At 44.1% G+C, this 25,953-nt stretch overlaps 1 protein-coding gene across 7 annotated transcripts in view; it reads left to right on the top strand.

Annotated features, from left to right (window-relative positions):
* Positions 1-25,953, top strand: part of CDC42BPA (CDC42 binding protein kinase alpha) — a 339,222-nt gene that overhangs the window by 223,375 nt on the left and 89,894 nt on the right. For all 7 annotated transcript variants that reach the window (XM_054023831.1, XM_054023829.1, XM_054023836.1 and 4 more), the window contains exons 12-15: positions 3,569-3,702; positions 5,774-6,016; positions 6,298-6,408; positions 17,436-17,683. In XM_054023831.1, coding sequence (XP_053879806.1) covers positions 3,569-3,702; positions 5,774-6,016; positions 6,298-6,408; positions 17,436-17,683 — 736 coding nt within the window. The remainder of the gene's footprint in view (positions 1-3,568; positions 3,703-5,773; positions 6,017-6,297; positions 6,409-17,435; positions 17,684-25,953) is intronic.

The raw sequence follows: 25,953 nt of genomic DNA, 5'->3' as shown, positions 1-25,953 counted from the left end.
AGCCAGTCCCGCACTCCTCTGTCTCCAGCCCTGTCAACCCCTGCCACACACCCCTGCGACCCTGCCTGAAGCCAGCCAGCCCGCCCCACACACCCCTGTCTCCAGCCAGCCGCGCACCCCTTGCCCTGCCTCCAGCCAGCCCCATGTCCACTGGTGCCCTGCAGTTCCCAGGGCAGTAACCCTGCACACCTGCTTCAATGAGGAGGGTAGGGAGCAGCTGGGACCCACAAATGTGCACACCACTAGGGTGACCAGACAACAAGTGTGAAAAATCGGGACAGGGGTGGGGGGTAATAGGATCCTATATAAGAAAAAGACCCAAAAATCAGGACTGTCACTATAAAATCGGGACATCTGGTCACCCTAGCACACCCCCAGGGAGTGGCGGGGACCCACACATGTGAAACGGAGCTCATTAATAACCGATCAAAAGCTTATATGACGCAATGTACATAATATATAATTTTATTATTTATATAGTTATGGAAAGTAAATAATACATGGAAGAAATGAAACGCTTTTTTTTTTTTTTTTTTTAGTCATCCCTGCCAGGGCCTCATCAAAAATGTTTGAATTGGGCCCCGCACTTCCTAAAGCCGGCCCTGCCCACAGTCTGCTACAGTATGAATAGCTTATAAATTCAAATAAGCCAGTGCTTTAGACATACAGTTATCTAGCATTTGGGCAGATTTTCAGGTGTGATGCACTACACCATGGGCATTATTTGTACCTGAAGGTGGTTTAACTGGCCCAGGGAGGCTCACCCCAGTGTAAAGGTGATCCTCCACTGTCATTTAGTCAGCACGATTAATCTCACTGGGCAGGTTTAAACGAAGGGAATTGGCAGTTAACCATGTGGAGATTTTTCTTTCAGTACTCTACTTATCCATTAATAGTTTTCAGTTTCATTATGCACATCACTTACGTATCCATGTGTGTATTTACTTGTACATACATTATGTGCTCCTCTCTCTGGTTGGCAATGATCATTTTTAAACTGCTCACGCAAAAACTTAAAGGTATTAACAAAAAGAGAGGCAATGTAGCTGTCTAATTTAGGGGATTCTCAATCTTTTTCTTTCTGAGCCTCCCTCCCCACCAATCCATGCTCTAAAAATTCCACGACCCACCTGTGCCACAACAACTGTTTTTCTGCATATCCAGTAGATTAAAAGCCAGGGCTGGCGTTACGGGGTAGCAAGCAGGGCAGTTGCAAAGCTAAGTTGCTTGGGCTTCAACTTCAGCACTTGGTGGCGGGGCTTGGGCTTCAGCTTTCTGCTCTGGGCCCCAGCGAGTCTAACACCCGCCCTGGTCTCTGATTTATTTTGGCGGACCCCTGAAACCTGTTTACAGCCCCCCAGGGTGCCCCAGTCCCTGGTTAAGAACTGCTGGTCTAACTGATTGTGAATAGAGTACGATTACAGAAATAAGAGAGAAAAAAGAGCTATACGGTTACCTAATCTGTTCCCCGCCAAGGCATGTTTTTTTCCCACAATGTATACTTGAATGCCTTGTCTGGTCCAACTGTTGAAGTATAGAATGATCTGGGCTGCTCCTTATGTTCTGACTAATCTGATCCCATCCAATAAATGTTTGTGATGGGACAGGAATGTTGCATTGTAGGTGTTTTCATATGCTTTTTACGGCATAGATTATAAAACTTGGCTATTGAGAAGAGATGGGCCCAAACTAAATACTTGTATCTGAACACTTCCAAACTTTGGGGGAGTTCAGACCAGAAGCAAGAGCCAACATTCCAGTTGGCCCTTATCTCTAAACACAAAGCCTAGGTCCTCTGAATTTTAAGAAAGTTCAGATTCACGCTTTGCGGTTTGGGCCCATCCCTGTGACTAATGAATTAAGCCTACAATTAGAGCCCTGCATATCTGTGAATAGCTGCTTTATATCCATAGATATCTGCATCTGGATGAAGAGTTGTTGTTTATCATTAAAATGTAGCTACCAGTTTTTGGTTCAAGTCTTTTACCTGCTTTCTTGACTAGTCTAATAGTGAGTACCTGTTGAAGATAGTGAAAATTAATTTAGAAATTTGTCAGATTCAGAGCTGTCCCCAATGAGACCTTCGTAAATCATGACATTTTTGTCTATTCAGTCTTCCAGGAAATGACAACCAAACATATGCTTTCAATTTTTGAGGTTAAAGTTGTTTGGTTTGGGGTTTGGTTTTTTTTTTTTTTTTTTTGGTTCTCTAAGTCACATAGAAGAAGACTTTGAGGAATCCTTCATATTGCCAAAGAAGAAAGAAAATAGAGCTATGGAACAAAGTGGTTCACGCATAGAAGAGAAATTTATCTTGGCTCAGTACAGCTGCAGATAAACTTTCTTCTCCTGGTGACTTCAGAGTAGAATACATGAGACAGGCAGTTAATATTTTCTGGCATTGAGCTCTATCTGTAGTTTAAGCACATTCTTTTAAAGTTTTAAAATAAGAGTCAACAAATTAAAACAGTATAAAGTGTTTATAGGGATAAAAGTTAATAGTTATTCATCTGCCTATAAAATCCTTGTGCTCCAAAACTTGCAGCTCTTAAAAATTGTGTGTATGTATGTGTATTTGTATTTGGTTGCTCTAAGAGCCAGGCTGTTATGGTCGCATTTCTGAAAATGTAGTAAAAGTAAGGTCTTCAGGTTTTTATTAAAAGTGTGTATGTGTTTGTACTATGTAGATACAAGCATATGGAGTGATATCCTGGCCCCATTGATGTCAATAGCAAAACTCACATTGATTTCATAGGGCCAGGATTTAACCCACAGTTGTGTGATATATATCCAAATACGCACTTTTAAGAAAAGAGGTAGCAAAGAACAGGAATTAATTTATGATGCATTTTCCTTTCCCTCACAAACTTCTCTATACTTTCTGCAATTCTGCTTTTGAAGTTGTATCTTTTGGGTATACTTATATTTGACATAATTTGGATATGCTTTGAAAATTACTTTTGTTTTCTAAGTGAGTAACAGTTTATAATAAACCATCCTCAGAAATATGTGCCTTCCTGTAGTTACAGTAATAATAAACAAAGCAGGTCACATAAACACAAATGCTGTTAACTCTAGAAATAAAACCATCTGAAAATAATTTGAATATCATCAACAGAAGAAGGCTTGCCAGCTCTTGAGTAACCCAGCATTTTTTTGCTGCTGCTTTTTGCTTGAGGGGGAAAGAAAAAAACATCAGGATATAGTGTCATTTGAAATGTGTCAGGTAATATACTGCATCCCCGTGTACAATAGCTAAAGACACATGTCATACTGTATTAAATTATGAAATGAGGTATTATTTGCCGTATTATATCACATAATAAAATGACAATGTATGTCATTTGGCATGTCACACTATAACATGATGTAACTGCATCTGTTCCATCACATTAAAAACAAACATGGCAATCAAAACCATAGATTTTTAAAAAGACCCCGAAACACCAACCCTAGTTTGAGATTAAGGGAAGGCAAATGAAAACAGTTTAGGTCATCCAAACTCTATGCTAATGGATAGTAAGCATGATTTCCTCTTAACATATTTAGCATTACCTTTTCTTTTTAGATTCCGGTCAGCTGGAACAGCAACTGGAGGAGGCCAGTTCTGCACGACGAGAATTAGATGATGCTTCTAGACAAATCAAGGCTTTTGAGAAACAAATTAGAGCACTGAAGCAAGAGAGAGAGGATCTTAATAAGGTACAAGTGCTTTGTCAGATACCTTTCTAGACAATAAAGCCAGTTTTACTTTTATTATATTTCTCTTAAAATGAGAGTTGTCTTAACATCTCATTTGCAGAGTAAAATTAATTAGAAGGTGATACAAATGTATCACTCATCTTCTGCATTCTGACTTCTTTTTTTGACACAGAGATTTCTTAAAGCATTATGTATACTGTCATATGGGTGGTCCTAGCAGATTGATTCCAGACCTTAAACAGATCCATGAAGTGATCTCTACGCTGGCTGCACAGAAAGTCTTTCTTGGCCTCAGATTAAGGTGATAATTAAAATGGCTAGTAGGCAAAGCATAGATGAACGACTACAGAGTAAGGATTTAATCTGAAGTCTGATAAGCATTGTGGGAAATGTTGCTCCAGATATTCAAGAAACATTAGCTTTGTGATATCCAGGGGAGAGAGAAGGAAAATCTGCACATCTGAGGATTTAAGAAATAATTTGGAAGGAAAAACATCAATATTTTTCACCATTGCCATTTCTTCTCCTCGTCCCCTTATTTTTCTATATTTGCTCGGGCGGTTGCAATCCTCTCTCTTGTATGCAGATCTTGCTACAATAAATACATGCTTTTCACAATGAACTCTACATGGGGCTATACTTTTGAAATCAACTTGGAAAAGGGATGTCATGCAGAATATGAAAACATGAAAATTAGTGCCCTGGATTCTGCTTTGGGTGCTAATTTACCAAGCGAAGTTAAAGATGTTGGTTTTGACCTACAAAGCCCTCAGTGTGTCTTCATATCTTCCAGCGAGACCATCTCTCCGTCCTCATGACAATACTGGGCATTAAGGTTCCTTTAACATACTAGAAAATTTGGAAAATGCTCTTGACTTTGTGTAGCCAGCAAAATTGCAAATTATTTTTTTCCTATAATTCCTGTTGCATGCATACTCAGGCTCTCTTTTCCTCACTTCTTCTCCACTGGTTCATTTTGATTGTTTCATGACATCTAGCCAACTGTTGTGGAGACTCAATCTTACCACAGTAGCTGAGGTATATTATCCTTAGAGTTTACTCTGAACTCTGTCAAGCTGTTGTTATCCTGGAGAGTTATCCTCAGAAGATAGACTTCCCTATATGCCCATGTTCCTTTACAGGCATAATTCTCTTGTGTTGGTGCTACTTGCTGCAGCATTCAATACGGTGGTGTAGTATATGTAGACTTGGCAGCATTTGATTTTTTTATTTTATAATTTCAACCAATAATATCAATGTTTATTTTGAGCATATTTTTTAGATTTTTATAGATTTAAATTTTCACATATATGCAAGGAGGGTAGTCACGCAATAATTATTTAGCAACAGTAGATGGTGAGATTCAAAAAAGTTAACGCTTTGTAACCATTAAAACATAACTTGCAACATCACATGTCAAACTATACAAAGTAAATATTCTTAAATCAAACTCTAATAAGTTCTCAAGCAGCATTTTTCTTACTTGGCCTATCTGTAAATTTTTATTATTATAAATGGAAATATTTTTGTAGATTTGTGTGTGTACAGCGAAATCATCATTTATTGATGTGTAGTGATAATAATTGAATCCTTCCAACCCTAAGTTTATGGGAGTTATAATGGGTGTGTGGAGGAGGTTGACTTCCAAAGGGTTTGTTTTCATTCACTTAACACTGCATTTTTTATTTGACAGCTAAAATAAATTAATGATGCAACTTTTTTCCTATTGCGGTTAAGTGGTACTGGAAACATAAGGCAGAGATCATGTATTTGATTAGAGCTTAAAAGTATTGAAAGCCTTTGCTTTAGATCTACATAATGGCCAAATTTAGAGTTGATATAGATTGAAGCAATTCCACTGACTTCAGCTGATCATAATCTGTCCCACTACCTTTACAAAGAATTCTCACTGCAAGCACCTGGTCTGTGTCATATATTGTTACCAGTTTTCTATCTTTGGATGCATATATGTGGCTCCCATTCACTTAAGTGAAACCCTCATGCACACATCTAAAGGCAGAATTTGGCCCTAATGCTTTATAGGTTTATAACTTTTTTTTTTAAACTATAGGAACTGATGGAGTCTAGTGAGAGATTAAAATCCCAAACCAAAGAGTTAAAAGATGCACACAGCCAGCGGAAACTGGCCATGCAGGAGTTCTCAGAGATGAATGGGCGGCTGACAGACTTGCACTCTCAAAAACAGAAACTTACCCGCCAGGTCAGAGATAAAGAGGAAGAGATGGACGTGGTGATGCAAAAGGTGGAAATCTTAAGGCAAGAGTTACGGAGAACAGAAAGACTCAAAAAAGAAGTAAGTAGTGAAAAGGAGTTTGTAGAGTCTTTAAGGTGGTAATTATATGTGGAGGATTTTCATACAAATAATTCATGCTTACTTCACTGCTTTTTAAAAATATATTCAAGTCGTAGTCTGTACATCTTTAACTCTTTATTCATTTGATTGTTACTTCACATACAAAATCCAATTTCTCTTTAGGGATTTGAATTTTTCACTCTAGTCTTTAAAATTCAACTCTTACACCAAAAAATATAACTTTGTTTTGAAAAATAAGAATTTGTTACCCTTTTTTGTAGCTGGAAGTCCATGCTGAAGCTGCAGCTGCTGAGGCATCCAAGGACAGGAAATTGCGTGAGCGAAGTGAGCAGTACTCTAAACAGCTGGAGAGTGAACTGGAAGGACTAAAGGTTAGTCTTTTTTGGTTCAACGCCTTTAAAGTTAATAGCCAGCTTGGAGTTGAGCTGTAAAATTGCTTTCAGTACCACGAGGGTATTGTGAATTTGTGACCTCACTCTGTATTGAACTTAAAGGCAAATTTGTATGAAATTGTCTTTACGAAAGGCTATGTGAAAAACGAAAACTTCCCACAATCGCAAACTATTAACCAGTTCATTCTTTTCATGCTAAATGTTAGCTATGTTTAGAGGAGCATCTCTATCACAGTGACACCTGGGTTTTCTGTATTTATTCCTGGTCAATGACTTTCATAACTATTTGCTCACTTTACAAGTCAAAAGAAGTGTTTTGTAATGTTTGATTTTTCAGCATGAGTGAGTAGTTGCATATAAACTTAATCAGCACATTCAGTTCTCTGTGGAGATGTATTAGACATTCCTTTATAATTGCATATTTCAATTATATTTAAGTCTAAATAGAACCAAAGTTCTAATAACTGATGCTAACTGATGTCCCTGTAAAGGAAAATTTCCGAATGTATCGTTACATAGCTCAGCCAAGCATGGGGATGTACATGGGTGGCAGGTTTGTAGAAATTTTGGTGGTGCCCAGAACCCGTCCCCCCCAAACACCTCCCCCCCACCTGCCTAAGGCTCTGGGAGGGAGTTTGGGTGGGGGGAGGAAGTCTGGGCTGCAGGCCCTGAGCTGGGGATTAGGGTGCAGGAGGGATGCAGGTTCTGGGATGGAGTTTGGGTGGGGGAGGGGGTCTGGGGTGCAGGCTCTGGGATGGAGTTTGGGTGCTGGGTGCAGGCTCGGGGCTGGGCCAGGGGGTGGGGGTGCAGGCTCTGGGATGGAGTTTGGGTGTAGGCTCTGGGATGGGGCAAGGGGTGGGGGTGCAGGAGGAGGTGAGAGGTGCAGGCTCTGGGAGGGGATGCAGAGGGAGGGGGTGCAGGCTCTGGGAGGGAGTGCGGAGGTGAGGGATGTGGGGCTGAGGATGAGGGGTTTGGGGGGTGGGAGGGGGCTCAGGGCTAGGGCAGAGGGTTGGATGAGGGCTGTGGGGCTGAGGATGAGGGTTTCATGATGCAGGAGGGGGCTCAGTGCTGGGGTAGAGGATTAGGGTGTGGGGGGATGAGGGCTCTGGATGGGGTTATGGGGTTTGGGACATTGGAGAGGCTCAGGGCTAGGGCGGAAGGGCAGGGTAAGGGCAGCCTGCCCTGCCATTAGTGGATGGGGCGCACTAGGACCCTGCAGCAGCAGTTGATGCCGGGAGCCTGCAGGCTCCTGAGCGGGGGCAGCAAGTGTGAGCTGGGGGACACTCGAGGGAAGCACATGGGGGTGGCAGACGGGGCTGTGGGAGAGACCTGGCCCCAAACATTGGTGGAGCAGGGCCCCCTGGCCCTGAATATTGCTGGAGCCAGGGCACCACGAGTGTATATAACTCGCCGCCCCGGGGATGTAGGTCCCAATTCTGCAAATACTTAAATGTGAGAGTAACTTTATGCATTTAAATAGTCCCACTGATTTCAATGGGATTATTCACATGTGTTAGTATTTTCAGGATCAGGGATTTTATTCAAAGCACAAATGTTATCTCGTGGTTTGGTGTTGTGTGGTGTGCTCTGTAGATGTTCCACTTTCTGAAGATATATGCCTCAGAGTTGATGATTAGGAACATATTGGTTTTTTGGTTTCCATATGAAGGTGAGTATGCATTTAGGGAAAAACCATATTCTTATCTAAGGCCTGGTCTACACTACGGGTTTAGGTCGACTTTAGCAGCGTTAAACCGAATTAAGCCTGGACACGTCCACACAACGAGGCCCTTTCTTTCGAATTAAAGGGCCCTTTAAACCGGTTTCTTTACACCACCTCCGACGAGGGGATTAGCGATAAAACCGGCCTTTGCGGGTCGGAATTGGGGTAGTGTGGACGGAATTCGATGTTATTGGCCTCCGGGAGCTATCCCACAGTGCTTCATTGTGACCGCTCTGGACAGCGCTCTCAACTCAGATGCACTGACCAGGTAGACAGGAAAAGACCCGCGAAGGTTTGAATTTCATTTCCTGTTTGCCCAGCGTGGAGAGCACAGGTGACCACGCAGAGCTCATCAGCACAGGTAACCGTCATGGAGTCCTCCCAGGATCGCAAAAGAGCTCCAGCATGGACCGAACGGGAGGTACGAGATCTGCTCGCCATATGGGGAGATGAAGCAGTGATAGCTGAACTCCGTAGCAGTAAAAGAAATGGAAAAGTATTAGAAAAGATCTCCAAGGCCATGAAGGACCGAGGCCATAACAGGGACACACAGCAGTGCCGCGTGAAAATTAAGGAGCTAAGGCAAGCCTACCACAAAGCCAGAGAAGCAAACGGAAGGTCCGGGGCAGAGCCGCAAACTTGCCGCTACTACGCGGAGCTGCATGCGATCCTAGGGGGTGCAGCCACCACTACCCCAACCGTGTGCTATGACTCTCTCACTGGAGAAACACACAGGGAAGACGGTTCGGGGAACGAGGAAGATGACGATGGAGGTACTGTAGGTAGCTCACAGCAGCAAGGAAGCGGAGAAACCGGTTTCCCCAACAGCCAGGATATGTTTGTGACCCTGGACCTGGAACCAGTAACCCCCGAACTCACCCAAGACCCTCAGGGCACACAGGAGACCTCTGGTGAGTGTAACTTTGTAAATATTTGTAAACATTACAAAAAAAAAGCAAGCAAGTCTGTTAACGTGTATGGGGATGGGGCGGAAATCCTCCAGGGACATCTCCAGAAAGCTCTCCTGGTTGAAATGGGGTGATTTTATTAAGGGGGACATTCAGAGGCGCCCGTTCCTGCTCTTCTGACCAGAAATGTTCCCCGCTGTTAACCACGCGGTGGGGGGGAGGGGTGAAGTGATCATCCCAGAGAATCGTGTGTGTGTGTGTGTGGGGGGGTGGTTTACTTGTGTTTGTGCCGCATGTTAACCGGGAAACCGCAGCCCCCTCCTTTTACATTGAAACCCCATTTTAAATGGACAACCCAATTCATCCTTGATATGGGAAATGCGCTGCTGTTTGCAACCTTTCCCGCATGTTAAGAAGGTTAAAAAAGCCAAAACACTGTGGCCTACGATGGCTGCCTGCAAGCCGAAATATGCGACCTTGTAATGAAAGAGTGTACCCATTGTTCCCTAAAATGTGTCCTTTTTAACCACCTCTCCCTTCTCCTCCACCAGCTGCAAATGTTTCTCCTTCGCAGAGGCTCGTGAACATTAGAAAGAGAAAACGTAAGACGAGGGACGAGATGTTCACGGAGCTGCAGATGTCCGCCCAGGCTGATAGAGCACAGCAGAATGCGTGGAGGCAGTCAATGACGGAGATGAGAAAAGCCCAATATGAACGAGAGGAGAGGTGGCGGGCTGAATCGCGGGAAGAACAGAGCAAGTGGCGGGCTGAAGACGATAGGTGGCGTCAGCTTGCAGACAGACGGCAAGAGGCAATGCTCCGTCTGCTGGAGCATCAAAGTGATATGCTCGAGCGTATGGTTGAGTTGCAGGAAAGGCAGCAGGAGCAGAGACCGCCGCTACAGCCCCTGTGTAACCAACAGCCCTCCTCCCCAAGTTCCATAGCCTCCTCACCCAGACGCCCAAGAACACGGTGGGGGGGCCTCCGTCCACCCAGTCACTCCACCCCAGATGATCGCCAAAGCATCAGAAGGCTGGCCTTCAATAAGAGTTAAAGTTTTAAAATGCAGTGTGTCCTTTTCCATCCCTCCTCCCCCACCCATCCCAGGCTACCTTGGCAATTATCCCCCTACCTCTGTAAGGAACTAATAAAGAATGCATGAATGTGAAAAAACAATGTCTTTATTGCCTCTGCAAGGGGGAGGGGAGGGTGGGGTGGGGTGGTTGGTTTACAGGGAAGTAGAGTGAACCGGGTCGGGGGGGGGGGGTTGGAGGGTTCATCAAGGAGAAACAAACAGAAGTTTCACACAGTAGCCTGGCCAGTCACAAAACTCGTTTTCAAAGCTTCTCTGATGCGCACCGCGCCCTGCTGTGCTCCTCTAACCGCCCTGGTGTCTGGCTGCGCGTAATCAGCGGCCAGGCGAGTTGCCTCAACCTCCCACCCCGCCATAAAGGTCTCCCCCTTACTCTCACAGATATTGTGGAGCGCACAGCAAGCAGCAATAACAATAGGGATATTCTTTTCGCTGAGGTCTGAGCGAGTCAGTAAGCTGCGCCAGCGCGCTTTTAAACGTCCAAATGCACATTCCACCACCATTCGGCACTTGCTCAGCCTGTAGTTGAACAGGTCCTGACTCCTGTCCAGGCTGCCTGTGTACGGCTTCATGAGCCATGGCATTAAGGGGTAGGCTGGGTCCCCAAGGATCACGATAGGCATTTCAACATCCCCAATGGTCACTTTCTGGTCCGGGAAGAAAGTCCCTTCCTCCAGCTTTCGAAACAGAGCAGAGTTCCTGAAGACGCGAGCATCATGTACCTTTCCCGGCCATCCCACGTTGATGTTGGTGAAACGTCCCTTGTGATCCACCAGGGCTTGCAGCAGCATTGAAAAGTACCCCTTGCGGTTTACGTAGTCGGTGGCTTGGTGCTCCGGTGACAAGATAGGGATATGGGTTCCGTCTATGGCCCCGCCACAGTTTGGGAATCCCATTTCAGCAAAGCCATCCACTATTGACTGCACGTTGCCCAGAGTCACTACCCTTGCTATCACCAGGTCTTTCATTGCCCTGGCAAATTGGATCACAGCAGCCCCCACCGTAGATTTGCCCACTCCAAATTGATTCCCGACTGACCGGTAGCTGTCTGGCGTTGCAAGCTTCCACAGGGCTATCGCCACTCGCTTCTCAACTGTGAGGGCTGCTCTCATCTTGGTATTCTGGCGCTTCAGGGCAGGGGAAAGCAAGTCACAAAGTTCCATGAAAGTGGCCTTACGCATGCGAAAGTTTCGCAGCCACTGGGAATCGTCCCATACCTGCAGCACGATGCGATCCCACCAGTCTGTGCTTGTTTCCCGGGCCCAGAATCGGCGTTCCACGGTATCAACCTGCCCCAGTGACACCATGATTTCCACATTGCTGGGGCCTGTGCCTTGTGAGAGGTCTATGGCCATGTCAATTTCCTCATCACTCTCGTCGCCGTGCTGCAATCGCCTCCTCGCCTGGTCCGGGTTTCGCCTTGGCATGTTCTGGCTCTGCATATACTCCAGGACAATGCGCGTGGTGTTCATAGTGCTCATAATTGCCGCGGTGATCTGAGCGGGCTCCATGATCCCAGTGCTAGCTATGGCGCCTGGTCAGAAAAAAGGCGCGAAAGTAGTATCTGATGGACCAGGAGAAGGAGGGCGGGAGGGAGGGAGGGAGGGAGGGCCAAGTGACGACATGGCGTACAGGTACAGGAACAGGGAGAAACACAAACAACTGTCACACAGAATGGTCCCCCCAAAGATTAAACTGGAAACCCTGGGCTTAGCAGGCCGTTGATTTCACGGAGGAAGGGGAAGCAAATGAACACAGAATAAATCTATTTTTTACATCTTAAGGTGGCAGCCGACGCTGCAGCATGAGTGACAGCCATACCAGTATGATGATGATGGGTACCAATCATAATATACCATCATCTGCCAAAAGGCAAGGGGCTGCTGCTGTGTAGCAATGCAGCCCCATGTCTGCCAGCCCCACGTCCGCCAGCACCCAGCATCGCCCTCGGCCTCTTCTGGGTGCTTAGCAGACAATATTGGGCAATTGGCAGAAAATAGTACATTATGACTGGTAACCGTCATCATCGAGACAGTAGCATGTCTGCCCAGGTGGCCATGATTGACAGCCACTCCAGTACGACGACGACGGGTACCAGTCATAATATACCATCGCCTGGAAGGGGCTGGTGCAATGCAGCCCTACGGCTGCCAGCCCCACGGCTATCACTCATGCTACACCGTCTACTGCCAAAAGGCAGTTAGCAGCTGCTGCTGTGTAGCAATGCAGTCCCACGTCTGCCGGCACCCAGAGGACATATGGTGACGGTGAGCTCAGCTGTGCTGAGCGGGCTCCATGTTGTCTGCACAGGTAACCCAGGTAACCCAGGTAAAAAGGCGCGAATCTATTGTCTGCCGTTGCTGTGACGGGGGAGGGAGGGGCCTGACGACATGTACCCAGAACCGCCCGCGACACTGTTTTGCATCATCCGGGCATTGGGATCTCAACCCAGAATTCAAAGAAAAGGCGTGAACCGCTTCGCGGCTCGAGCTGTGGCGCAAACGTAGTATCTGACGGCCTAGGGGAAGGAGGGAGGGGGGCCGAGTGACGACATGGCGTACAGGCACAGGGAATTAAAATAAAGAACGGTGGCTGTGCATCAGGGAGAGACACAAACAACTGTCACAGACTGGTCCCCCCCAAAGATTAAACTGAAAACCCTGGGTTTAGCAGGCCGTTGATTTGACGGAGGGAGGGGGAAGCAAATGAATACAGAGAAAATCTATTTTTTACATCTTAAGACGACGGTGCAGCGTGACTGATAGCCCTCGGCATCTTTCTGGGTGCTTGGCAGCAAATACGGGGCGGTGTATGACGATGGTCTTCAGGCCTATTGCACGAGCTGCTGCTCAGGGAAGACTCTGCTAATGTGCGATGACCCGACTTGTAATAGGCCGGCTAACAGTCATAATACACCATTTACTGCCAAAAGGCAAGCCCCACGGCTGCCAGCACCCAGATCGCCGATGAAGGCTACCAGTCTACTGCACCGTCTACCGCCAAAAGGCAGTTAGCAGCTGCTGCTGTGTAGCAATGCAGTCCCACGTCTGCCGGCACCAAGAGGATATATGGTGACGGTGAGCTCAGCTGTGCTGAGCGGGCTCCATGTTGTCTGCACAGGTAACCCAGGTAACCCAGATAAAAAGGCGCGAATCTATTGTCTGCCGTTGCTGTGACGGGGGAGGGAGGGGCCTGACGACATGTACCCAGAACCGCCCGCGACACTGTTTTGCATCATCCGGGCATTGGGATCTCAACCCAGAATTCCAAGGGGCGGTGGAGACTGCGGGAACTGTGGGATAGCTGTGGGATAGCTACCCATAGTGCAATGCTCCGGAAGTCGACGCTAGCCTCGTACTGTGGACGCGGTCTGCCGACTAGAGCACCTAGAGCATTTTATTGTGTGGACATACACAATCGGCTGTATACAACCGATTTCAATAAAACCGGCTTCTATAAATTCGAACTAATTTCGTAGTGTAGACATACCCTAAATCAGTAAGGTAATTAACCACTGAACATTTTATTTATCAAGGATGTGGTGGAGTCTTCATCACTTTAACTCTTCAAATCAAGATAGCACATCTTCCCAAAACATATGCAGTAGTTCCCTGTGAAGTTATGGGCTTGATACAGGAATTGCTGCTTGAAATTCTATGGCCTGTGTTAGGCAGATCAGATTAGATGATCATAAAGGTCCTTTTTGGCCTTAAAATCTATGAATAATAGTTTTGCCATTGATCTCTGCGGGACCCTTACCATCCACAAGACACTGTTCATAAACTCTTTTGTGCATATTTACAGTAGAACCTCAGAGTTATGAACACCAGAGTTATGAACTGACCAGTCAACCTCACACCTCATTTGGAACCGGAAGTATGCAATCAAGAAGCAGCAGAGACCGACAAAAAAAAAAAAAAAGCAAATCCAGTACAGTACTGTGTTAAATGTAAACTACTAAAAAAATAAAGGGAAAGCAGCATTTTTCTTCTTCATAGTAAAGTTTCAAAGCTGTATTAAGTCAATGTTCAGTTGTAAACTTTTGAAGAATAACCATAATGTTTTGTTCAGAGTTACGAACAACCTCCGTTCCCGAGCTGTTTGTAACTCTGATGTTCTATTGTATTCATTTTGCCTTCCTTTCCTAAGTAGAATACAGAATTTAGGCCTTAAAAGAATCAGTTTGTCCCAAACACAGGATTCATAAAGCTGCTAGTGCTGCAAATCCAGCCTACCAGCTGGAAATGAAGCTGTGTTCCTTCTGCTTCATATATCTTCATCAGCAATAGAGTCTGGCATCAAAATTTAGATGGCAACTGTGGATGGTGCATGAGGCCGTATAAGACATAGTTTACTCTTTAACACCTCTATGGGTTCTGTAGTGCTGACAGTAATGAAAATTTGTTTGTGTTAGTAAAGTGAGCAGATAATGACTTGGATGACATGTAGTGAGAAGATACATGTAGAAATAGGTTACCATTTGTATTTGCTTTTGTAATCATAACAACAATTTGTTGTTGAAAATAGTAGAGATATAAGTAACATAAGACAAGAACTGTATTCCCATCAAAGGGCAAATATAACTTTCTTTAAATAACATTCCAGAAGCATTTTTCGATATCCAAATTATTTAATTGTATTGCTACTATTATTACCAGTGTATTTCTATAGACCTGGGGTAGGCAGCCTATGGCACATGTGCCAAAGGCGGCATGCGAGCTGATTTTCAGTGGCACTCGCACTGCCCAGGTCCTGGCCTCCGGTCCGGGGAGCTCTGCATTTTAATTTAATTTAAAATTAAGCTTCTTAAACATTTTAAAAACCTTATTTACTTTACATGCAATAATAGTTTAGTTATATATTATAGACTTCTAGAAAGAGACCTTCTAAAAACGTTAAAACCTATTACTGGCTTGCAAAACCTTAAATTAGAGTGAATAAATGTAGACTCAGCACACCACTTCTGAAAGGTTGCTGACCCCTGCTATAGACGTTATAGGGTCTTCCACTTCCTGTTCGTTGCAGTAGACTTAAATGCAAATATCTAGTGCTGTTTCTTCCAACAAAAATTAAAAACCACATTTATTATATTGCTGAACAATTTTCATGGTTTTTGAATGTTAAAGTTAGGTCAGCAGAATTTCAAACTTTCTCTATTATCCCAAGCTATTTTTCTGGGAAGGGAAGGGTTAAGTGAACAGGATGGTGTGGTGTGAGAGTCTGAGTTGGGAGACTGAGGTTTTTGAACATCAGTCCCATTTGCATGTTGCATGAATTTTTTATTAATATTTTGCGCATATTCCCAGACCTTTTGGATAGCAACATTGTAAACAAATTTAAAATAAATAAATTAGGCATTTTAAATATTTAGACTGTATTTATACTGAAATTCCCAGCCCCACATCCCTTTTGCTTTTGTTGCCTCGCTGAGTAGCAACAAATTATTAAGTTAAGAAAAATAATAATATAAACAAAAATTGTATGGCCAATATGTACCGTATACCTATTCAACTTAAATGTATATATTTCATCTTCCCTATCAAGTTGTATCAGCCAGCCTTTTATAACCACAAAACCTTTAAATCACTTGTTTAAAACCCTTTGTATCACAAGTTTGGATTCTTGACATAACTAAGTCTGGTAAGATCTTTGATTTTTTCTCACCAATGATGATGATGATTCATCTACAAAGGGAGATACATGCCCTGAAACAAACCAAGCAAACTATAGCAGTGTCACTAAAGGTTAATCTCTCTGAAGCCAAGCAGAAAATCTTCTGTGTGTCCCCATGTAGCTAGAACATCAAAATAAATCATTTTTGTTTTGCTGTGGCTGAGTTAGATAAAATCTTGTGATGCTATAAACTGGAACTGCACAGCTCATGGATTCTGCATTCCCATGCTGACACTAGTTGCAAAGCTCATTTTTTCTTGAGGAGATCTCCAGCAGTCCTTGTATTCAAATCATCTGGACTTTCTTGCACAGCATGCAGCTAGCAAGTTCTGTTTAAGCATCAGCAGAAGTAAAGGTACAAAAGTCAAGCTGATTGATTCTGACTGAGAATATTCTAATAGTGCATGATACAAAGTGTCGTTATAACCAGGTACCCAAACACCTCAGGTGCATTAAAAGGTACAAGGCCAGTTTCAATCACCCTAAATAACAGGTCTCCAGTATAATTGCACTTCCTGAAGCCCAATTTGCTTTATTAAATGTTTTTTCTTTTATATATTTAAAAATAAGAAAAACAGTTCTCAGGGGGTTTTAAAAGAGAATTAGTACATGTTTTTATTTTAAAAAGTACTCTTGTGCTAAAAATGAGTATTGGGTTTTAATGTAAAATAGCAGAAGATTATTAATAGTGCCAATCTCATAGGCCACACCTGATTTTGAGCCTGATCTTGCTGCCACACTAATCAATGGCAAAACTTCCATTGACGTCAGTGGGTGCAGGACTAACCTCTTGCATTCGAAACCAAGTTAAGCAATATGTAAGGAGCATTCAAGTAGCAGAGTATCTTGCCAAACAGCTCTCCAGCTCCCTAACTGACATAGAATGAAGTAGTACTAGCTGTTTAGCTTTTATGCTGTGATAGAAATGATAAATTAAATATGATGGGTCATGTTCTGGTGCTTTTTGCTATTCCTGAGTCAAGGGTACAAAATGATACAATCAAAATGGTACTTGGCACCAGCACTCTGACCAGCATTGGAGTTTCTGCACTGCCTCCACAAATTGTTCGTTCTAGGAATTCAAGCAAGGGGACTTGTGTGTAGGGATTCAGAGGAGGACATACTAAAATATGTGGACTTTGGACCCAGGACCCTAACCCTCCTACTCCATAATGTCACTGAACTTGATGCTGTAAGCCTTCCAGATATGTGAACTCAAAAGATTTAGGGGGAACCAGGACTGGGATATACAAGAATTGAACCCTGTGATCTTTTTCTGACTGCATATATATGAATGCCAGAAGGTGGCCTGTTACATTTAAAATGGCAGTATAACCATATTGTACAAAGACCTGAAAATTATGCTATATTTAAGTGACTAGCTCACTGGTAAAGAGAGGAGTATCCGTCCTGACTCTGCTTTCACACTGACTTTTACGCAGTTGAGATAAATGTATATATTTAACTGTAGTCTATTGTATAAATTATACCCTCACAGCGTGCCTTCTATAAACATCAGCTTGTGTATATCAAGATTAAATTATTATTAAGATATGTTTGCGGTGATCTGCAGTGCAAGAAAACTAATTTTGAGATGTTCCTTTTATAGCAAAAGCAAGTTGGTCGCTCACCAGGCGTGAGCAGCACAGAACATCAGCAAGAGATCACCAAATTAAAGGCTGAGTTGGAAAAGAAGAGTGTTTTCTATGAAGAGGAACTATCCAAACGAGAAATAATACATGCTAATGAAATCAAATCCCTGAAGAAAGAACTGCGGGATGCAGAGAGCCAACAGCTTGCCCTCAAGAAAGAGATCATGATCTTGAAAGACAAGTTAGAAAAGACCAGGAGAGAGAGGTAAGTGTATCCCTGCAGCTCACCAGTGAACTCTAGACACCTTATATCTTCAAATGCATTTACAGACCACACCATCGCACCAGGGTTCTGGCTGCAATCAGAGACATATTGGTATATCTAGTGTCATAGATGAAAATAAATAAACTTGAAATCCCTATGTGACGGGTTCCCCGCAGCGTGCCACCTGGATCTGGGGTACCACTGAGCCCTCTGACCCACGAGCCTGGGCTCCCTCTCACACTGTGCTGCTGTGACAAGCTGCAAAGCCCTCCAAGCTTGCACTGTCACCAGCATTCACACCAGTAGGGACACACCCAGCTGCAGTTACCTGCATGCTCTCTAACCACCAGCCTCCCAGCCTAGGAACTCAGAGCAGTATCATCCTACCTGGTCAAATCTGGCCAGTATATGGGTTTAACCTGGTCAGCCTCTCCCTCAATGTGAAGAGGACCATGCACACTTGTGGTAACCAAGATGAGATTATCCCCAGACACCTAAGTCAAATGCACACTGGTTTGGATTAAAACATAAAATAAGTTTATTAACTACAAAAGATAGATTTTAAGTAGGGCTGTCAAGTGATTAATCGCGATTAATCACGCGATTAAAAAAATAGAATACCATTTATTTTAAATATTTTGGATGTTTACTACATTTTCAAATATATTAATTTCACTTACAACACAGAATGTAAAGTGTACAGTGCTCACTTTAAATTTATTTTTTATTACAAATATTTGCACTGTAAAAAATAAAAAATATATTTTTCAATTCACCTCACAAGTACTGTAGTGCATCCAATCTCTTTATCATGGCAGTTGAATTTACAAATGTAGAATTATGTACAAAACAACCTGCATTCAATAATAAAACAATGCAAAACTTTAGAGCCTACAAGTCCACTCAATTCTACTTCTTGGTCAGCCAATCACTCAGACAAACAAGGTTGGTTACAATTTGCAGAAGATAATGCTGCCTGCTTCTTGTTTACAATGTCACCTGAAAGTGAGAACAGGCATTCACATGGCACTGTTGTAGCTGGCATTGCAAGATATTTACATGCCAGATGTGCTAAAGATTCATATGTCTCTTCATGCTTCAACCACCATTCCAGAGGACATGCGTCCATGCTGATGATGGGTTCTGCTTGATAATGAACCAAAGCAGTGCGGACTGACGCATGTTCATTTTCATCATCTGGGTCAGATGCCACCAGCACAAGGTTAATTTTCTTTTTTGGTGGTTTGGGTTCTGTAGTTTCCCCATCAGTGTTGCTCTTTTAAGACTTCTAAAAGCATGATCCACACCTAGTTCCTTTCAGATTTTGGAAGGCACTTCAGATATTTAAAACTTGGGTCAAGTGCTATAGCTATCTTTAGAAATCTCACATTGGTGCCTTCTTTGCATTTTGTCAAATCTGCAGTGAAAGTGTTCTTAAAACGAACAACATGTGCTGGGTCATCATCTGAGACTGCTATAACATGAAATATATGCAGAATGTGGGTAAAGCAGAGCAGGAGACATACAATTTCCCCCCCAAGGAGTACAGTCACAAATTTAATTAACACATTTTTTTTTAAATGAGCATCATCAGCATGGAAACATGTCCTCTGGAATGGTGGCCAAAGCATGAAGGGGCATATGAATGTTTAGCATATTTGGCATGTAAATTCCTTGCAACGCCAGCTACAAAAGTGCCATGCGAACACCTGTTCTCACTTTCAGATGACATTGAAAGTAAGAAGCAGGCAGCAGTATCTCCCGTCAATGTAAACAAACTTATTTGTCTTACTGATTGGCTGAATAAGAAGTAGGACTGAGTGGACTTGTAGGCTGTAAAGTTTTACACTGTTTTGTTTTTGAGTGCAGCTACGTAACCAAAAAAAATCTGCATTTGTAAGTTACACTTTCATGATAAAAGAGATTGCACTTCAGTACTAGTATGAGGTGAATTGAAAAATACTATCTTTTGTTTAACATTTTTACAGTGCTTATATTTGTAATAAAAAATAATATAAAGTGAGCACTCTGCTCTTTGTATTCTGTGTTGTAATTGAAATCAATATTGAAAATGTAGAAAAACATCAAAAATATTTAATAAATTTCAATTGGTATTCTATTGTTATAAGTGCGATTAATCCCGATTAATTTTTTTGAGTTAATCGCGTGAGTTAACTGTGATTAATTGACGGCCCTAATTTTAAGTGATTATAAGTGATAGAAAACAGATCAAACCAGATTATCTAGTAAATAAACAAAAACACAAACTGGGCTTAACATACTTGATGAAATAGCAAATTCTCACCCTGTGTGATAAACAGGCTGCTTTTGCCTTTGTTTTGCAGCTTGGGTTTCCCCGTTCTTCATACATAGGCTAGAAATCCCTTTAGCCAGGGACTATCATTTCCCCCAGTTCAGTCTTTGTTCCTCAGGTGTTTCCAGGTGTGTTGTTGTAGGGAGGTACCATCATGATGTCATTTCCCACTTTTAAATCATCTTCCCACTTGCTGGAAAGCTCTTTTGCTGTGACCTAGGTCAAACAGTTCCCATTGTCGAGTGCTAACTCTCTGAGAGATTTCTATTGTATACAGTTCCTGGGGTAATCCTTATGTTTGTGTGCATTTCCACAAGAAGCCATTAACATTGTTTGGCCTTTTTACTATTGTACCTGAAAGGCTGCTTGTGGGTGTTTTCAACCTCACAAAATGTTTCAGTAACACATACATAGCCAAACTTCAGAACTTCACAAACCTAATAGCACAATAGAATGATACCTCACAAGGCATATTTTCTGCAAAACCTATCTTAATTATATGACAATGGTGAATAAAGGGGTGACTGGGTATCACACCCAATACTAGCCATCTTCAAAAGTATATGTGATGAGGTGGAACAGTTACTCTTCCTTGTGTCAAATTCTGCACTGTCTTACCACCCCCATTAAAGTAACTGGAGTTGCAGGGTTGTAAATCAGGGAAGAATTTGCCCCACTGTAGCTTAAATAATTTTTAGCATTTTTCCCTGTTTGATGTTTTCGTCTTTTCATTGGACAAATAATATGCTAGAGCTCAGTTAGTGCTTACACTTTCTGCTGGCCCGGGAACAATAGTTTAAGGTGGGCAGATGCTGATCTGCACTGGTTTTACTCAGTGCTAACGTCTGTTACCATGCCACTGTATATACAAGCCTCTTCATGTGTACTGAAAGGGTGATTTGTCAAAGACCTGCTTTTATTGTCATGTGGGGGAGCTTACAGTTTGCCTTGAATGTTCACTGCAGGGCCAGCCTTAGGGCCAGGCGAACAGGACCCATGCCCAGGGCGCTGTAGCCAGGGGGAGCCACAAGGGACTCGGGCTTCCCCTGGCTGTCTGTGGCCGGACTCCTCTCTTCTCCAGCCCCTCCCCCGCTCTGGGCTGGCGGGCTTCTCCCTGACCCCGCTCCCCTGCCCCTCCCTCACTCGTGCCTCAGCCAGCCGGCTGAGGGCTCCGGCTCTGCCCCAGCCCCGGGGGGCCCAGAGCAGCACAGCCAGGGCAGTAACTGGCGGTGCAGCCCACCGCTCACTGCCCGGAGCGGAGCCGAGTCCCTCCCTGCCTGCGGCCCTGCACCGCTCAGTCTCCGGCGGGGTCTGGCCAGGCCGGGGACAGGAGGAACAAAACTTCCACGTGAGTTGGGGAGGACTTTAAGTGACAATGCGCTCATTGTCTCTCAAACTTCCCTAACACACACATACACACACAGGCTCTCACACCCACATACATTCTGTCTTTCACAATCCCCCAACACAGATTGTCTCTCACACAGTCTCATATTTCACACAGTCTCTCTCTCTCACTCACACACACACACACACACACACACACACTTGTATTATTATTGTTGTTATTACTGGTTGGTACTTTCTGTCAAAATGCTTGTGGTGAGCCAAGACTGGCTAGGGACTGCATGGGTGGCATAGGCTCTGGCAAGATGCAGCCCCCATGTGACAGCGCAAAGCCTGCCTTAAGCCACAGGCCAACCGCCAGGCACCACAAGCCACCGCAGCAGCACAGAAGTGTTGTATACACCATATACCATACCACTTTTACATCTGCGCTGCTGCTGACAGTGGCCTAGGAATTTGCTAGTTGTAGCAGTTACGCATTGTGATGTTATCTGATTAAAATATGACCATGTAGATCATTGTTGCAACCACTATTATATATTTGCAACAAATCTTGTACAAAATGGGGCTTGTAAGATGTCTATAAAAAGGTTACAATTTGCTGAATATGTTTACGCTATTTGTATGCATGTATCATTTTTGTATTTGAAGTTAGGAATATTGGCGCTATACCTGTATTTCAAATGTTGGGGTAACGTCCACAAGGTAATTAGCCAGCACATCTTGAAGGGACTAGTCAAAGTAAGGGGCTCATCAAGGGATTCTTAACTCACAGTGGACCATGGGAGACACCCATCTACATTTCCTGTGGACATTCCATAATAAAATAATATAAATTAATGGAGATATCCTATCTCCTAGAACTGTAGGAGTCGGGGGTGATGGTGAGAGGAGGAGGGAGGGTGCCAAAATACAAGTTCGCCCAGGACACCATTTTCACTAAGGCCGGACCTGGTTCACTGAATGGAATTCGTCAGTAAAGGCAAGTTCATCTAACTGGATAATGTAGCAATAGTAATAATAGCTTGAGTGTAGCACCATCATTGATGAAGATTTCAAAGTGCTTTACAGGCAGTGTCCCATCAGTTTCCTTAATCTTTCTCACAGCAGGAAGCAAGATAGAAGGACCTCAAAGGTGTAGTTCATGCAAAGAGGAAAGGCAGGTGTATGGGATCTTGCACTTCTATGACCACAGTGTGGGAGCTGAACAGAAGAGTGAAAGAGAAGGCAAGAGGCAGGGAACAGCAATTTTAATGCTGTGTTCTTCAAGTGCTGGTCCCTATAGGTATTTGCTGTGGGTGTGCATGCACTCCATACTCATGAGACTTGAAGATTCTTCTCTAGCAATGCCCTTGCTCCATGCCTGCACCTCCTCAGGCTCCAAACCAAGGGTATAAGGGTGGCACAGACCAGCCATATCTCCACTTCCTATCTACTACTCATGGTCCAAGGCGTACCTCCAACAGTATACGCAGCTTTGTTAGCATTCCTGCCTTCTACTCAGGTTTTCTTGTAAATAGTTTTTATCTTTGTGTAGATAGATAGTGTTTTGGAATTAGGGGTTCTGCCCCCGTTATCCCCACCATTCAGATCACCTATTATGCCCTAAATCCTGCATGGCCTGCCCCAGGGTCTTCCCAGTTGGTAATCCCTATGCCTCTTGCTTGTACTGCATCGGAGAGGCTCACATTCCACCCAAGTGCAAGATTTATTGTTCATTTCCACCTCGTATATGATGCTCTTGCAAATTCGGATTTAGGAGGCATCTGATGGAGCTCTCCATGAGGCCACAACCCAACTCTGGGTCTTCTGACCCTGCTGTATATCAGCAGGATCCACCTATTACTGCATCTGGACCGGGTTTACCTTAGTCCCAGTCCAGACTTAAAGGCTCTAGCAGACACAGACAAGAAGAGGGTAAGAAAAAACACGCTAATAAGAAGAGGGAGAAATCCCCACCTAAGCCCCCTAAGAAGAGGAGTGCCTCCCCTACAGCTTCTAAGTCAGGTGAGACTCTGCGCCTTGGTGTGAATGTGTCTGGAGTTGCCAGGGAGCATGGGCCAGTACCATCAGTACTGAGAGCCGAGAACACTCAAAGACTGCCACCTATGCAAGGGGCGCGTCCGGCTCCATCATTAGTGAAGGAGGGGGAAGAGTGATTTCCCTCTGCACTGGTGGTTCCACACCGCAAGAAGAGAGGCCAAGACTTACCATCAGACCCAAGTCTGCACTGTCAGCTCCACCTACAGACATTCACACTACACCTGGCTATACCATCCTTGAGGACCTAGCAGTTAATACCGACCTGGAGTTGTCGCTATTCTCAGGTCCAATTTCCACAGTGGTACTCATGCCGTCAGTACATTATTTGCTAGTCCCTTCCACCAGCTGTGGTTTCAGCTGCTGATACTAATGGAACTGCACATAGATTCCGAGAACTTGTATTCCTCTGGAGAGATTGAGGCTGATGCATTGACTTGACTTTAGCCCCTGCAGGAATTCCAGAGCCTCATGGATGCCTGATCTCTCCTGCAAGACAGTCTATCAATCCCAGGACCAGTGGCACCGTCCCCCATACAAGTCTACATTCTGACCCTATTGAGGCTCCCGACCCTTACTTTAGACCTCCTGACTCCAGGAGATCAGAGCTGGAATACAGACATAGAGCACCTCATAGGAAGAGCCTCAGCCCCCTCAGGAGTGCTGTGAGAAGAAGGAACAGCCAATCAACTGGAGCCGCTCGATCCACTTGCAGCTCTCGCTTCCTCATTTCCTGGCGAGGTAGTGACACTGCCCTCACCTTCACAACCTGATAATTACAAACAATTTCTGGACTGCCTGAAAAGAATCAGAGAGGCTCTGCGGATTTCTCTGGAGGAAATTCAAGACCCTGCTTACAAGCTTCTGGATATCCTCCAGACTACAGACCCTAGCAAGGAGGCGCTTCCCATCAATCATACCACTTTGGAACCAACCAAGGTAGTTTGACATACTCAAGCCACCTGCACCCCAACTCCGAAAAGGATGGAGAAAAGATACTTTGTTCCACCTAATGGGAAGGAATATTTGTTTTCCCACTCCATCCCAAATTCTCTAGTAATCAGGCTGTCACTGAGCACTACAGAGTGCACCAGCCTCGGTCTACCCATTTTGACAAGGACACTAAAAAACTGGCCCTCCTTAGGAGAAAAAGTGTATCTTTTGCAAGCCTACAGTTGCAGATAATAAATTACCAGGCCCTTATTTTGAAAAATGACTTTATTAATTATAATAAGCTGAGATCATAGCAGTTGTCCCTGCAAGTGTTACTCAATGTGTCTGATACTGTACCATGGTGACTTCAGTAGTCATCGTGAGGTGGGCTTTTGGCTTCACTCCTCAGGGTTTTCTAAGGAAGTCCAAGCTATGGTGGAGGACCTTCCCTTTGAGAGTAACATTCTGCTCAGCAAAAAATGGATGCATCATTACACTCTCTCAAAGGTTCCCAGATGACCCTCCTTTCCCTGTGGAATTATACCCAAGCACATTGGAGGAAGTACTCTAAACCGTCTCCTTACAGTCATCACCCCACCCCCAGCTCCTTGTCAATCAACAGACTTACAAACCACCAGGAAATACCAGAAGATACACCACAGCAGACAGCATACTCACCATTTTTCATCCTCACCCCCCTGTCAAGAAGTCATTTCAAGAGCTCTATCCAGTCTCCACATCACCAGATACCCACATTTTCTTTGGTGGCTTCTTTCCAATGTAGCAACATCTTATACCAGACAGATGGGACCCAGAAATCATCTCCACCAGCTACACAATAGAATTCCTTTCCATCCCTCTTCAGGGACCTCTCTCATGAGAGGTTTGTCAGATAGGAGATAGATTACCTTCTTCAGCTAGGAGCCATAGAGCCCATGTCCCCTCAACACAAGGGGAAGGGTTTCTATTCGAGATGCTTCCTTTTTCCCCAAAAGAAGAGCAAATGGAGACCCATGCAGAATTTATTGCAGTGACTTTGGACTCAACTTCAGCCAAAGGCTATTTAACTCAGGGCAGGTTCCTCGCAATGAGGAACCTCATTGCACAACTCCGACTGACAGCTTGTTTCTATCGGATCCTTTTAGGTCACAGAGCCACCTGCTATACGTAACACCCTACATAAGGCTCCATCTTCATTGCCTTCAGGTGTGGTTATGCATGGTTTATGCTCTGAACAGAGATACCTTAGACAAACCAGTCTCAATCATCACAGAGCAACCAAGTGGCACCAAGTTTTTGGGCCCAAAAAGAATCCCAGCTACACATCAGTCTACTCAAACTTCAAGGAAGGTATGAGGCTTGCAGAAGGTTTCTGTTTTTAGGACATTCCCAACATGTTCTGGTCATGTTGGATAACATGACCACAGAGTTCTACATAAATAAGGAGAGGGCAGCGAGGTCCACTCCAATTTGTGCAGAGGTGGTCAAATTATGGAGTTGGTGCATCCAACCCCAGATCAACCTGTCAGAGGTGCAACTTTCTGGAGTAATGAACACCTTAGCTGACAGCCTCAGCAGACACTTCGACAGGGACCATGAGTGGGAGCTTCACAGCTTGATGGTACAGAACTTCTTC

The sequence above is a fragment of the Malaclemys terrapin genome, chromosome 3 (genome assembly GCF_027887155.1).
Source record: "Malaclemys terrapin pileata isolate rMalTer1 chromosome 3, rMalTer1.hap1, whole genome shotgun sequence".
NCBI classification, from domain to species: Eukaryota; Metazoa; Chordata; order Testudines; family Emydidae; genus Malaclemys; species Malaclemys terrapin.
This window is presented reverse-complemented; position numbering and strand designations above follow the sequence as displayed.